General features: G+C 44.3%; 1 protein-coding gene across 1 annotated transcript in view; it reads right to left on the bottom strand.

Moving 5' to 3' along the window:
- The window catches only part of rab3b (RAB3B, member RAS oncogene family), a 15,949-nt gene continuing 2,288 nt past the window's right edge, over window positions 1-13,661 (bottom strand). Inside the window, exons 2-4 of the mRNA XM_053322711.1 lie at window positions 3,884-4,002; window positions 3,638-3,762; window positions 1-185 (exon numbers count right to left, since the gene is read on the bottom strand). Coding sequence (XP_053178686.1) covers window positions 1-185; window positions 3,638-3,762; window positions 3,884-4,002 — 429 coding nt within the window. The remainder of the gene's footprint in view (window positions 186-3,637; window positions 3,763-3,883; window positions 4,003-13,661) is intronic.

The following is a 13,661-nucleotide window of genomic DNA, read 5'->3' as shown; positions in this document are numbered from 1 at the left end:
TCAGCAGCACTTCTGAGGTAGCTGAGCAGGCTTGTCGGTCAGTCTGGTGGGCTTGGTACCGGGAGCCACCGGCGCCTCCACGTCCACGCGCTCCGACATCTTCACGCAGATGATGTCCACCAGGCGCTCGAAGACCTGCCGCACGTTGATGTTCTCCTTGGCGCTGGCCTCGTAATACTCGAAGCCTGCGGGAGGAAACACAGGAGACAGGAGGGTGAGGATAGGAAGACGCTTTAGAGAAATTCAGGCTGTCAGGACTAGAGTTAGTTCTCTAATGGCGCTTTTCCACTACACAGTTCCAGCACGACTCGGCTCGACTCAACTCAGGTTTTTTGTGTTTCCACTAGGGATAGTACCTGGTACCTGGTACTTTTTTAGTATCTGCTCTGCTGAGGTTCCAAGCGAGCCGAGCCGATACTAAATGTGACGTCATCAGACTGCCGGCCGCTGGTCAGAAGAGTTGTCAATGGAAGAGTCATGAGCCGTCCCACACAAGAATCAAACCCGCCATTTTTAAATACCAGCAACAGTGTTACAGCGATTGGTTTGTGTGTGACAGAAAGACACATACAGCAGCAAGTACACCATCACCTCCATGTCCTCCATTGTTTATGTGTTTGTGTGGCATAGAAAACGAAGTCACGGCAGTTTCGCAGAGCCGTTGCTATGACGACCCAGCCCACGTTGAGTCGGTACCTTTTTGTAATGGAAAAGGTCGTTCCTGGAACCGAGTCGAGTCGAGCCGAGTAGTGCTGGAACTGTGTAGTGGAAAAGCGCCATAAAACTAAGACTAAAACTAAAACTAGCAGTGAAAAAATAACTGAATAATGCTCAAGAAGAAAATGTTGTTGTTCCAGGCAGAAAACTTCAAAACCCAATATGGGAATATTTAGACTTCGAACCTGCAGTAGATAAAAGTAAAAGTGTGGCGATGAAGAGAGATGCTAACTATTTTTTTAGGGATAAAGCTAAAAGGGAAAGATCCCACTAATGTGAAAGTTTACCTTCGAAGTTCTCACAGTTCATTTGACCTCAGTGTCAGCATTATTTCATCCTTTACAGCTTCTACTAATCAAGTTTCCTCCTAATACCTGAAACACTGTCTGTGTGTGTGTGTGTGTGTGTGTGTGTGTGTGTGTGTGTGTGTGTGTGTGTGTGTGTGTGTGTGTGTGTGTGTGTGTGTGTGTGTGTGTGTGTTGTTTAGATGAATGTCAATAAAGTAGAGTTCAGTCTGGTTCAGGATATTTTACACATAGACCAGAAACTACTTCTTTAGCATTCAAGTCTTTATATTAAAAGTGTATCTGTTATTAAAATGTATTTAATTGAAGAAGTCTGTCACTTATACCTTTATTTCTTATTTATTTAGGTAGTCATTTGTATTTATCTATTATTTATGAACTAGAGTGACTGGTTGCTTGTACATTTTATGTTTATTCTATTGTATATTCTGTCAAAAGAGAATAAAAGAAAGAAATAAAACATTACAAATTAAGTGTTGAGGCCCTGAGTTTCGTCTTACAGGCCACATTTCTACATATATTCACCTTAAAATGTTTGAACGTTGACCATGTTTAACATCTGACATCAGAACAGGGTATAAATAGAGAGCAGAGTATGTCCTTTTTTATTATAAATAGCAGATATAAGATCCTGGAACTGAAAAAACTAGTTAAACTGGACATTCAGCTAGTTCATTTCATTAGTTCTGTGTTTACTGTGTATATTTTAAAACTACTATTTAAACTTCACATTGTTGGATTTTCTGCTGTGTTATTTAACTAATCTAATATCACTACCTGAACATTTGTTACACAGTTTTGGGCTTTTAAAGATTGTTTTCATGACTTAAGTCGGGTGTGGTTTTTAGTTATTTCAGCCTCTCGAGGTGTGTTTGCAGTATTCAGACTCTTCTTCCCACTTCACAAATATCTCAAACACGATAAGATATTTTAAGCTGTTCAAATATCATGTTTCACCTCACAGAGATCCAGGCTGGATGAAAGGATTCAGACATCTGGCAGAACTTCACTCGCGTCTCACAGCGTCTCACAGCGTCTTTAACTTGAACAACTCTTATTTTAGTTTGAGTTTAATCTTCAGCCTGCAGCGTGTTTATTTATACAGGACTCATATCTTGGTAAAATAGCTCCAAGCAGTGGAGCTAAAACCAGTATTGTGCATTTTCTCATTAGATCATGTCATTTTCCCCCCGAGCAATAGGAACACACACTTTTAGTATTTTGTTTTACACACACACACACACACACACACCCGGAGGGGAAAGTCATTTTCTCCTGTAGTTGAACTGGTTAATAGAAGTTCATCTCCTGTTTCGCAAAGTGCAGCTGAACATGGAGAGACAGTAACACCATGACAGTGCAAAGTATCTGAGGTACTGAGGTACAGCTTTACTGTTCAGATGCAGATTTGACTCAATGGATAATATAACAAGCTTTTAAAATCCAACACATTGTTAAAGATGAAACCAGTCAGCAGTGTGTAGTCGGCTCACATCTCAGATGTCTATGAGTTGTTAACAGCTCCACCAAATACTGATTCTTCCCTCTAAACTTCTCACATGCTTTCATTTCAATAAATGTTCAAATGATCCAATATTTCAGCAAAAATCAAAGATTAGAGAAAAAGTCCAAAAACTGAAAACACATTTGTGTATCAGGACTTTGTTTTTTCTTCTTTCCCATTAATCATCTCAGCAGCCCTCACATTTATCTGCTGACCCTTTGGAGGGGCCCCACCCCTAGGTTGGGAACCACTGGACTAAACTAGCTAACTGTATATAAAGTAGTGTAAACTAGCTAACTGTATATAAAGTAGTATAAACTAGCTAACTGTATATAAAGTAGTATAAACTAGCTAACTGTATATAAAGTAGTGTAAACTAGCTAACTGTATATAAAGTAGTATAAACTAGCTAACAGTATATAAAGTAGTATAAACTAGCTAACTGTATATAAAGTAGTATAAACTAGCTAACCGTATATAAAGTAGTATAAACTAGCTAACTGTATATAAAGTAGTAAAAACTAGCTAACCGTATATAAAGTAGTATAAACTAGCTAACTGTATATAAAGTAGTATAAACTAGCTAACTGTATATAAAGTAGTGTAAACTAGCTAACTGTATATAAAGTAGTATAAACTAGCTAACTGTATATAAAGTAGCGTAAACTAGCTAACTGTATATAAAGTAGTATAAACTAGTAATACTGCATACTACATTACTATTATACTGCAGTACTTTTACTGTAATACTGCATACTACATCACTATAATACTGCAGTACTTTTACTGTAATACTGCATACTACATCACTATAATACTGCAGTACTTTTACTGTAATACTGCATACTACATCACTATAATACTGCAGTACTTTTACTGTAATACTGCATACTACATCACTATAATACTGCAGTACTTTTACTGTAATACTGCATACTACATCACTATAATACTGCAGTACTTTTACTGTAATACTGCATACTACATCACTATAATACTGCAGTACTTTTACTGTAATACTGCATACTACATCACTATAATACTGCAGTACTTTTACTTCAGTGGTAGATGAGGTACATAATTTTGATTGATCATCCAAATCAAATCTCACCTAATTGATCAGCGAGGTGTTTTCCTTTCTCTGGAGGAACGATTCTCTCCTCGTCCATGTCGCACTTGTTTCCCACCATGATCACCTGGGCGTTGTCCCACGAGTACGTCTTAATCTGGGTGGCCCTGCGACACACACACACACACACACACACACACACACACACACACACACACACACACAGCAGTATAAATCACCAGCTGTTAATAACTAGAGTCTGAATGAAGCTCCGAGCCAATCACGTACCAGTCCTGGACGGCGTTGAAGGACTCCTCGTTGGTGATGTCATACATGAGGATGAAGCCCATGGCGCCGCGGTAGTAAGCCGTGGTGATGGTGCGGTAACGCTCCTGTCCTGCCGTGTCCTGCAACCAGAAACACAAACATCTGCTTTACAAACCCTCCACTGCTGAACCTTTCATATGCTCGGTTAGTGGTTTTTAAAATATTTAGAGCAGAGGTGTCCTCCTTCCTCCTTCCCTCATTTCCTCCCTACCTTCCTTCCTACTTTCTTTCCTTCTTCCTCCGTTCCTTCCTCCGTCCTTTCCTTCTGTCTTCCTTCCTCCTTCCCTCATTTCCTCCCTACCTTCCTTCCTACTTTCTTTCCTTCTTCCTCTCTTCCTTCCTCCGTCCTTTCCTTCTGTCTTCCTTCCTTCCTTCCTCCTTTCCTTCCTTTCCTCCCTCCCTCCCTCCCTTCCTTGACTCAAGGACAACAGGAGGGTTAAGCAAGTTGAATTATTTGGTACAAAGTTTTTATGGTTACACCACTTAGACATTTTTGCCATAATCCTTTAATATATTTTCCTTCCTTCCTTCCTTCCTTCCTTCCTTCCTTCCTTCCTTCCTTCCTTCCTTCCTCCCTCCCTCCCTCCTTCCTCCATTCCTTTCCAAAGTTTTTATGGTTACACCACTTAGACATTTTTACCATAATCCTCTAATATATTCTCCTTCCTTCCTTCCTCCCTTCCTTCTTTTCCTTCCTCCCTCCCTCCCTCCCTTCCTTCCTTCCTTCCTTCCAAAGATTTTATGGTTACACCACTTAGACATTTTTACCATAATCCTTTAATATATTTTCCTTCCTTCCTTCCTTCCTTCCTTCCTCCCTCCCTCCCTCCCTTCCTTCCCTCCCTCCCTCCCTCCCTCCTTCCCTCCTTCCCTCCTTTCCTTCCTTCCAAAGTTTTTATGGTTACACCACTTAGACATTTTTACCATAATCCTCTAATATATTCTCTCTAAATGGATTAAAAGCAGAAATTTGATGCTGGGTCCACAAAAAAAGAATGTGTGAAGTTATTCATACGTTTATTTTCTACATTTTAACTCTTTAAATTTAAACTAAACCACTAAAAACCATCACTGACCCGTTTACATACATGCATACATGACAGAATATCTTGGACACCTGCAGTACACACGTCACTCCTCCCAGCAGGCCTTTGGTTGTATGGCTCTGAGCCAAGTTCAGAATGGACATGAACAGAAGGATGAGTGCGCTCTGAATCAGCTGTGTAAACACCTCAAGCTGTGAGACTGTGACCCAAATGGAAATTTAAGACCCTCACAGGTGGTGTAAGAAATGTGCTGCATGTTCCTAATACCAGTTTGTTAGATTTAAGGTCTGAAATAATGTTACAGGAAGCCAGCAGCAATGACCCGTGTTATAATCATAGATGTATTATAGGAACGGGATACTGGATTTAAAGATGTTCCTGCTGCTGCTCCTTCAAATTAAAGTTTCTCACCTGGTGTATAAGCCGAAAAAGTTATGAATATATTAGGGCTGTCAAACGATTAATTTCCGCGAATTTCTATAGTTAATTGCGATTAATGGCGTTTTGAATGTCATGTTTAAAATCCTGTTATTTTCCATTTGAAGGCAGTTTTAAGCCCATAATGTAAAGCATTTCTTACCAGAGTGTCTTAACTGGGAATCAATCACGGCTCTGCTGCGACTCCCACACTCCAAAATGGTCCTTTGGTGGAGCTGAGGCTGGCTTGGCTGCACCTGGGTGTTTAGCGTGGAGGTGCTAACTCAAACTCCACGTACTCCGGTGGTAGTTAAACTCCGTTTGACACAGGTTGCATTTTACTTTTGACTTGTCAACTGAAGCGTCTGGAAGTGTTTTAAAGTTAAACAAGCCGTTCAAAAGTCCAGTAGCTCTCTTACTTTCCATCAGCGCGGTAGGTTTACTGCAGGAGGCCACTTCAAAGCATAGCGCTACAGCTAGAGGAGCCGTCTACGGGGAGTAGAAGGGACAAAAAGGCTTGCAACATTAAAATGAGATTGAAAAAACAAAAACGCGTTATGGATTGCATTAATCTGATTGCGATTAACGTGTTAACGCTGACAGCCCTAGAATATATGCAGTGAGTGTTTCTCCTGCTCGGCTCATTTACTTTATGTTGAGGTTGTGGCATCAACTTAAAGTCTGTTCTTTTAGGCTCTGGCAAAGTTTTACTCATATAAAACCTTCATGGATTAAAAATTAATGATGCAAAGAGCGATAATTGACCTTGTTTGCAGTTGGAGGAGTCCTGCCAACAGTTTGATGAATGTCTGTTTAATAATGTTGGGCTGCAGGTGATGTATGAGTGTTGCTGCTCTATCAGCTCTCAGTTAATCTTATTATTAACAAACCTCGTGTGCAGAACCAAACTAACAATGAAGTGATGGACTAACAAGTGCTGCAGACCTCCTCTGGTGTCCAAAAGCTATTAAAAAAAACCCATAATTGAGTCACACAGCTGCACCGGCTGACATGTTGCTTCATTATGAAGAGTTTGGTCACGTTAGCTCATTTAGAAGAAGCTTCAAAGACTAAAAACAGAGTCAGGTTTTCAGGAAGAGACACCGTGCATGCGTGAGGATGCTGCTCTGCTAGTGCTGATATCATAAACTACGACTATGGACATATCACATATTCATTAAGGCAAACGCACTAAATGGACAGCGTGTATTATTTTGCACATGTGAAAGACGCAAACCTCAGTGCGCTGCGTTAAAACTGGCAACGTGCAGCAGGAGATACAGACTCTTTAAATCACATCACTGAATGGTTTAGGTCCAGAATACATGAATGACATGTTAGTAGAATATAAACCCAGTAGAGCTCTGAGATCTACTGACTCAGGTCAGATAGTTGAGCCCAGAGCTCTGAGATCTACTGACTCAGGTCAGATAGTTGAGCCCAGAGCTCTGAGATCTACTGACTCAGGTCAGATAGTTGAGCCCAGAGCTCTGAGATCTACTGACTCAGGTCAGATAGTTGAGCCCAGAGCTCTGAGATCTACTGACTCAGGTCAGATAGTTGAACCCAGAGTTCAAACTATACATTGTATACCTTAATAGGAGCAACGTATCCTGGTGGAGATAAAACTCATAACATCCAAAATATATTAAAAAGATTAGTGGAAAACTAGTAACATCAAATCATGCTTTTCCACTCCTGCCTGTTTAAAGGGTTAAAGACAGAGTAATAAATATATCAGACTTCATATATAGACACATAATACTTGTTAGTATATCAGTTTGGATGTTTTGTTGACCCATCAACCTCAATTTCCTCCCATACGAGGACTTTATCGCTCTGTGATAACGTCTCTTTCATCCCTTCTTCCTCTCAGACTCGTTCTCCTCACTGCAGATGATACCAGCTGATACTGTCCAACACGCAGCTCAAAGTGTGCAGAACACCAGCTGATCTCCTCACTCCATGACATCATAAATAAAACCCTCCTTCCTTCCTTCCATCCTTCTATCCCTCCTTCCTTCCTTCCAGCTGTCCTTCCTTCCAGCTGTCCTTCCTTCCTTTCTTCCTTCCAGTGGTCCTTCCTTCCTTCCTTCCTTCCAGCTGTCCTTCCTTCCTTTCTTCCTTCCAGCTGTCCTTCCTTCCTTTCTTCCTTCCAGCTGTCCTTCCTTCCTTCCTTCCTTCCAGCTGTCCTTCCTTGCTTTCTTCCTTCCAGTGGTCCTTCCTTCCTTCCTTCCAGCTGTCCTTCCTTCCTTTCTTCCTTCCAGCTGTCCTTCCTTCCAGCCTTCCTTCCAGCTGTCCTTCCTTCCCTCGTTCCTTCCTTCCAGCTGTCTTTCCTTCCTTCCATTTGTCCTTCCTTCCTTCCAGCTGTCCTTCCTTCCTTCCTTCCTTCCAGCTGTCTTTCCTTCCTTCCAGCTGTCCTTCCTTCCTTCCTTCCTTCCAGCTGTCCTTCCTTCCTTCCTTTCTTCCTTCCAGCTGTCCTTCCTTCCTTCCTTCCAGCTGTCCTTCCTTCCTTCCAGCTGTCTTTCCTTCCTTCCAGCTGTCCTTCCTTCCTTCCTTTCTTCCTTCCAGCTGTCATTCCTTCCTTTCTTCCAGCTGCCCTTCCTTCCAGCTGTCCTTCCTTCCTTCCTTTCTTCCTTCCAGCTGTCCTTCCTTCCTTCGCTGTCTGTCCTTCCTCCCTTCCTTCCATCCTTCTATCCCTCCTTCCTTCCTTCCCCATACGAGGACTTTATCTCTCTGTGATAACGTCGCTTTCATCCCTTCTTCCTCTCAGACTCGTTCTCCTCGCTGCAGATGATACCAGCTGATACTGTCCAACAATCATTTCACACGCAGCTCAAAGTGTGCAGAACACCAGCTGATCTCCTCACTCCATGACATCATAAATAAAACCCTCCTTCCTTCCTTCCAGCTGTCCTTCCTTCCTTCCAGCTGTCCTTCCTTCCTTCCTTCCAGCTGTCCTTCCTGCCTTCCAGCTGTCCTTCCTTCCTTCCTTCCTTCCTTCCTTCCAGCTGTCCTTCCTTCCAGTTGTCCTTCCTTCCTTCCTTCCAGTTGTCCTTCCTTCCTTCCTTCCAGCTGTCCTTCCTTCCTTCCAGCTGTCTTTCCATCCCTCCTTCCTTCCTTCTAGCTGTCCTTTCTTCCTTCTAGCTGTCTTTCCTTCCTTCCAGCTGTCCTTTCTTCCTTCCAGCTGTCCTTCCTTCCTTCCTTTCTTCCTTCCAGCTGTCCTTCCTTCCTTCCAGCTGTCTTTCCATCCCTCCTTCCTTCCTTCTAGCTGTCCTTCCTTCCTTCCAGCTGTCTTTCCATCCCTCCTTCCTTCCTTCTAGCTGTCCTTTCTTCCTTCTAGCTGTCTTTCCTTCCTTCCAGCTGTCCTTCCTTCCTTCCTTTCTTCCTTCCAGCTGTCTTTCCTTCCTTCCAGCTGTCCTTCCTTCCTTCCTTCCTTCCTTCCAGCTGTCTTTCCTTCCTTCCAGCTGTCCTTCCTTCCAGCTGTCTTTCCTTCCTTCCTTCCATCCTTCTATCCCTCCTTCCTTCCTTCCAGCTGTCCTTCCTTCCTTCCCCATACGAGGACTTTATCTCTCTGTGATAACGTCGCTTTCATCCCTTCTTCCTCTCAGACTCGTTCTCCTCGCTGCAGATGATACCAGCTGATACTGTCCAACAATCATTTCACACGCAGCTCAAAGTGTGCAGAACACCAGCTGATCTCCTCACTCCATGACATCATAAATAAAACCATCAGTGACAGAGCTCTGGATGTGTGCTGCTGATCAGTGATGCAGACTTTCATGGTTTCAGCCTCGTCTCCTCTTTAAGACTCTTTAGTCGTCTTATCAGGAGCCGATCGATCCGCAGCAGCTGATCATTTGCAACCAACCAGCTGAGCTTCAATGTGACTTTCACACCATTCAGCTCCATCCAGCCAGCGCTCCATCACTTCATCCCCCCGTACATACCACCACAGCTGCTCCGCCCCCCGTACATACCACCACAGCTGCTCCGCCTGCCGTCACTCTGCTAAATTTAGCTCTTTTGTGCTTCATTTGCTCCGCTCTCCTTCAACAATCACTCATTCTGCTTTTTGTCTTTTTCCTTTAGGATACGAACACTTCTTCATTTAATTCATTTACATTTGATTTCCTTCCTTCCTTCCAGCTGTCCTTCCTTCCTTCCAGCTGTCCTTCCTTCCTTCCTTCCTTCCAGCTGTCCTTCCTTCCCTCCTTCCTTCCTTCCAGCTGTCTTTCCTTCCTTCCAGCTGTCCTTCCTTCCTTCCTTCCTTCCTTCCTTCCTTCCTTCCTTCCAGCTGTCTTTCTTTCCTTCCTTCCTTCCTTCCAGCTGTCTTTCCTTCCTTCCATCCTTCCCTCCTTCCTTCCAGCAGTCTTTCTTTCCTTCCTTCCTTCCTTCCTTCCTTCCTTCCTTCCAGCTGTCCTTCTGTCCTTCCTTCCTTCTTCCCTCCCTCCCTCCCTCCCTCCCTCCCTCCCTCCCTCCCTCACTCCCTCCCTTCTTTCTTCCAGCTGTCTTTCTTTCCTTCCTTCCTTCCTTACTTCCTTCCTTCCTTCCTTCCTTCCTTCCATCTTATGAATGGACCGGCCCACATTTTTGTCTTGTTCCTGTAGGATACGGCGAACATTTCTTCACATTTAATTAATTAAGATTTGATGTAGAGTGTGATTATATACTGTCTGTGTGTGTGTGTGTGTCTGTGTGTGTGTGTGTGTGTCTGTGTGTGCGTGTGTGTGCATGTGTGTGTGTGCGTGCATATGTGTGTGTGTGTGTGTGTGTGTGTGTGTGTGTGTGTGTGTGTGTGTGTTCAATGCAGTAGCGACATCATTCACGGAGGGCTGATAAGCAGAGCCTCAGGCAGTGACGGATTGAAAGCAGAGAGAGAAATGTGTCTTTGATTTCCACAGAGAGAGAAGTGACTGCACAGACGCAGACGGCTCCCTCCATGTGTGTGATATCTAACACGGCATTAACGTGCTGCTCCATCAGCTGCTGTTCCAGCTGTCCTTCCTTCCTTCCTTCCTTCCAGCTGTCCTTCCTTCCTTCCTTCCAGCTGTCTTTCCATCCCTCCTTCCTTCCTTCCAGCTGTCCTTCCTTCCTTCCTCCCTTCCTTCCTTTCATCCTTTCAGCTGTCCTTCCTTCCTTCCAGCTGTCCTTACTTCCTTCCTTCCAGCTGTCTTTCCTTCCTTCCTTCCTTCCTTCCTTCCTTCCTTCCAGCTGTCCTTCCATCCCTCCTTCCAGCTGCCCTTCCTTCCTTCCTTCTTTCCTTCCCGGCTGTCTTTCCATCCCTCCTTCCTTCCTTCTAGCTGTCCTTCCTTCCTTCCTTCCTTCCTTCTAGCTGTCCTTCCTTCCTTCCTTCCTTCCTTCCTTCCAGCTGTCCTATCTTCCTTCCAGCTGTCTTTCTTTCCTTCCTTCCTTCCTTCCTTCCTTCCTTCCTTCCTTCCTTCCTTCCAGCTGTCCTATCTTCCTTCCAGCTGTCTTTCCTTCCTTCCTTCCTTCCTTCCTTCCAGCTGTCCTTCCATCCCTCCTTCCAGCTGCCCTTCCTTCCTTCCTTCTTTCCTTCCCGGCTGTCTTTCCATCACTCCTTCCTTCCTTCTAGCTGTCCTTCCTTCCTTCCTTCCAGCTGTCCTTCCTTCCTCCCTTCCTTCCTTCCTTTCTTCCTTCCAGCTGTCCTTCCAGCTGTCCTTCCAGCTGTCCTTCCAGCTGTCCTTCCAGCTGTCCTTCCATCCCTCCTTCCAGCTGCCCTTCCTTCCTTCCTTCCTTCCTTCCAACTGTCCTTCCAGCTGTCCTTCCATCCCTCCTTCCAGCTGCCCTTCCTTCCTTCCTTCTTTCCTTCCCGGCTGTCTTTCCATCACTCCTTCCTTCCTTCTAGCTGTCCTTCCTTCCTTCCTTCCAGCTGTCCTTCCTTCCTCCCTTCCTTCCTTCCTTCCTTCCTTCCAACTGTCCTTCCAGCTGTCCTTCCAGCTGTCCTTCCATCCCTCCTTCCAGCTGCCCTTCCTTCCTTCCCGGCTGTCTTTCCATCACTCCTTCCTTCCTTCTAGCTGTCCTTCCTTCCTTCCTTCCTTCCTTCCTTCCTTCCTTCCTTCCTTCCTTCCTTCCAGCTGTCCTTCCTTCCTCCCTTCCTTCTTTCTTTCCTTCCTTCCAGCTGTCCTTCCTTCCTTCCAGCTGTCCTTCCTTCCTTCCAGCTGTCCTTCCTTCTTTCCAGCTGTCCTTCCTTCCTTCCTTCCTTTCACCCTTTCATCCCTCCTTCCTTCCTTCCAGCTGTCCCTCCTTCCTTCCTTCCTGCACAGCTGTATGCAGACGTATGCTCCCTCCATGTGTGTGATATCTAACACGGCGTTAACGTGCTGCTGTATCAGCTTCTGCTCTCCTGCTTTTACAGCCTTTGTTGGAAGCCTCACAAAGACCTCACTAATGCCTTTCTGGCTGCTCCCATTCAGCCAGGAGAAGAAGAAGAAGAGCATTAGTGATATCTTCTTCTTCTTCACCTGATTCCCACATTCATCTGCTCTCCTGCTCTGCTGCCTTCTCTTCTTCTTCTATACTTCACTTTTCACATCATGGCAAGTGAGATGTGCTTAACCTTCCTGTTGTCCTCGAGTCAAGGAAGGGAGGAAGGAAGGAAGGAAGGGAGGGAGGGAGGAAAGAAGGAAGGAACGACAGAGGAAATAAATAAGGAAGGAAGGTAGGAGGGAGGAAGGAAGGAAAGAAGGACAGAGGAAAGAAGGAAGGAAGGAAGGTAGGAGGGAGGAAGGGAGGGAGAAAGCAAATAATAAAGGGAGGAAGGTAGGGGGGAGGGAAGGAAAGAAGGAGGGAGTGAGGAAGGAAAGAAGGAAGGAAGGAAGAAAGGAAGGAAGGAAGGAAGGACAGAGGAAATAAGGAAGGAAGGAAGGAAGGTCGATTTGACCCGTGAGTAGTTTTTTTGATGATTCATGAACGCCATCATTTATCATTCAGTCTGGTTACGTTTGGTTTTTATCCACAAAACTAAAATAAGAATAAGAAACCAGACGAATTAAAGCTTATGAGACCAAATGAGATAAAGCTCCAGACTTTGATTCCAAAACCATAAAAATAAAGTCTCCCATGTGTTTAACCTTCCTGTCCTCCTCCCGGGTCAAATTGACCCCATCTGTTTTGACTGTTCCTTCCTTCCTTCTTTCTTTCTTCCCTCCCTCCTTTCCTTCCTTCTTCCTTCCTTCTTTTCTTCCTTCATTCCTTCCTCTGTCCTTCTTTCCTTCCTTCCTCCTTTCCTTCCTTCCATCTTTCTTCCTCCCTTCCATTCTTCCTTCCTTCCATTCTTCCTTCCTTCCTTCTTTCCTTGACTCGAGGACAACAGGAGGGTTAAAGCTCGCCTCGGTTCCTCTGCTCCATATTTTCTTTCATCAGTCTTAAAAGCTCAAACAGACTCTTATGAGCTTAGCGAGTGTCTGTAACATCTGAACACTTTGTCATTTTAAAACAAAGACAAGCACGTTTTGTTTTGTTAAACATTCAAAAAACTACAAATCCCATGAGGCTTAGCTTCGGGCTAAACAGACACACACAACCTGAAGTGTGTGTTTGTGTGTCTATTTTTACTCGTCACTGTGCTTTCAGTTTGAATCAATCGGCTTTGATTAGCGCCACTTATGGCACTAACCCCCCCCCCCCCCTGCACCCACCCACCCCCTCCAAAACACACACACACACACACACACACACATGCATACACACATTTTATCACACACACCACCTCACCCATCCATCTCCTCCCTTCAGGCTCGTGTGTCCCCTGCCGGGTCTCAACCTCTTCGCCCCAAGAGGTCTCTTTAATTGCCACTGAAGACAGCACTGTTAGGGTGTGTGTGTGTGTATATATATATATATGTGTGTGTGTGTGTGTGTGTGTGTGTGTGTGTGTTGGCGAGAGAGAGAGAGAGAGAGAGAGTGAGTGAGCGTGAAGGGCTGCTGCCATGGCAACAACATCACCAGTGATGATACAAGCTGTAGCCCAGAAGTCTGTGTGTCTTTTCTTTTCCTCTCAGCAGCTCGTTGACTGAGAGCAGAACATCATGTTACTGCAGCAACGCACAGATACTGTTATAATGGTTTATATTATATTATAACATACATAGATACTGTGTGTTATAATGGTTTATATTATATTATAATACACATAGATATATATATACTGTATGTCAGGGATGTCAAACTAATTTTCATTCAAGGGCCACATACAGCCCAATTGGATCGTTTGTGGGCCGGATGATTAAAAGGAAGGAAGGAAGGAATGAAGG

This window comes from Scomber japonicus, chromosome 7 (assembly GCF_027409825.1).
Source record: "Scomber japonicus isolate fScoJap1 chromosome 7, fScoJap1.pri, whole genome shotgun sequence".
Classification (NCBI taxonomy): Eukaryota; Metazoa; Chordata; class Actinopteri; order Scombriformes; family Scombridae; genus Scomber; species Scomber japonicus.
Note: the sequence above shows the minus strand (reverse complement) of the source record. Positions and strands in the feature narration are given on the sequence as shown.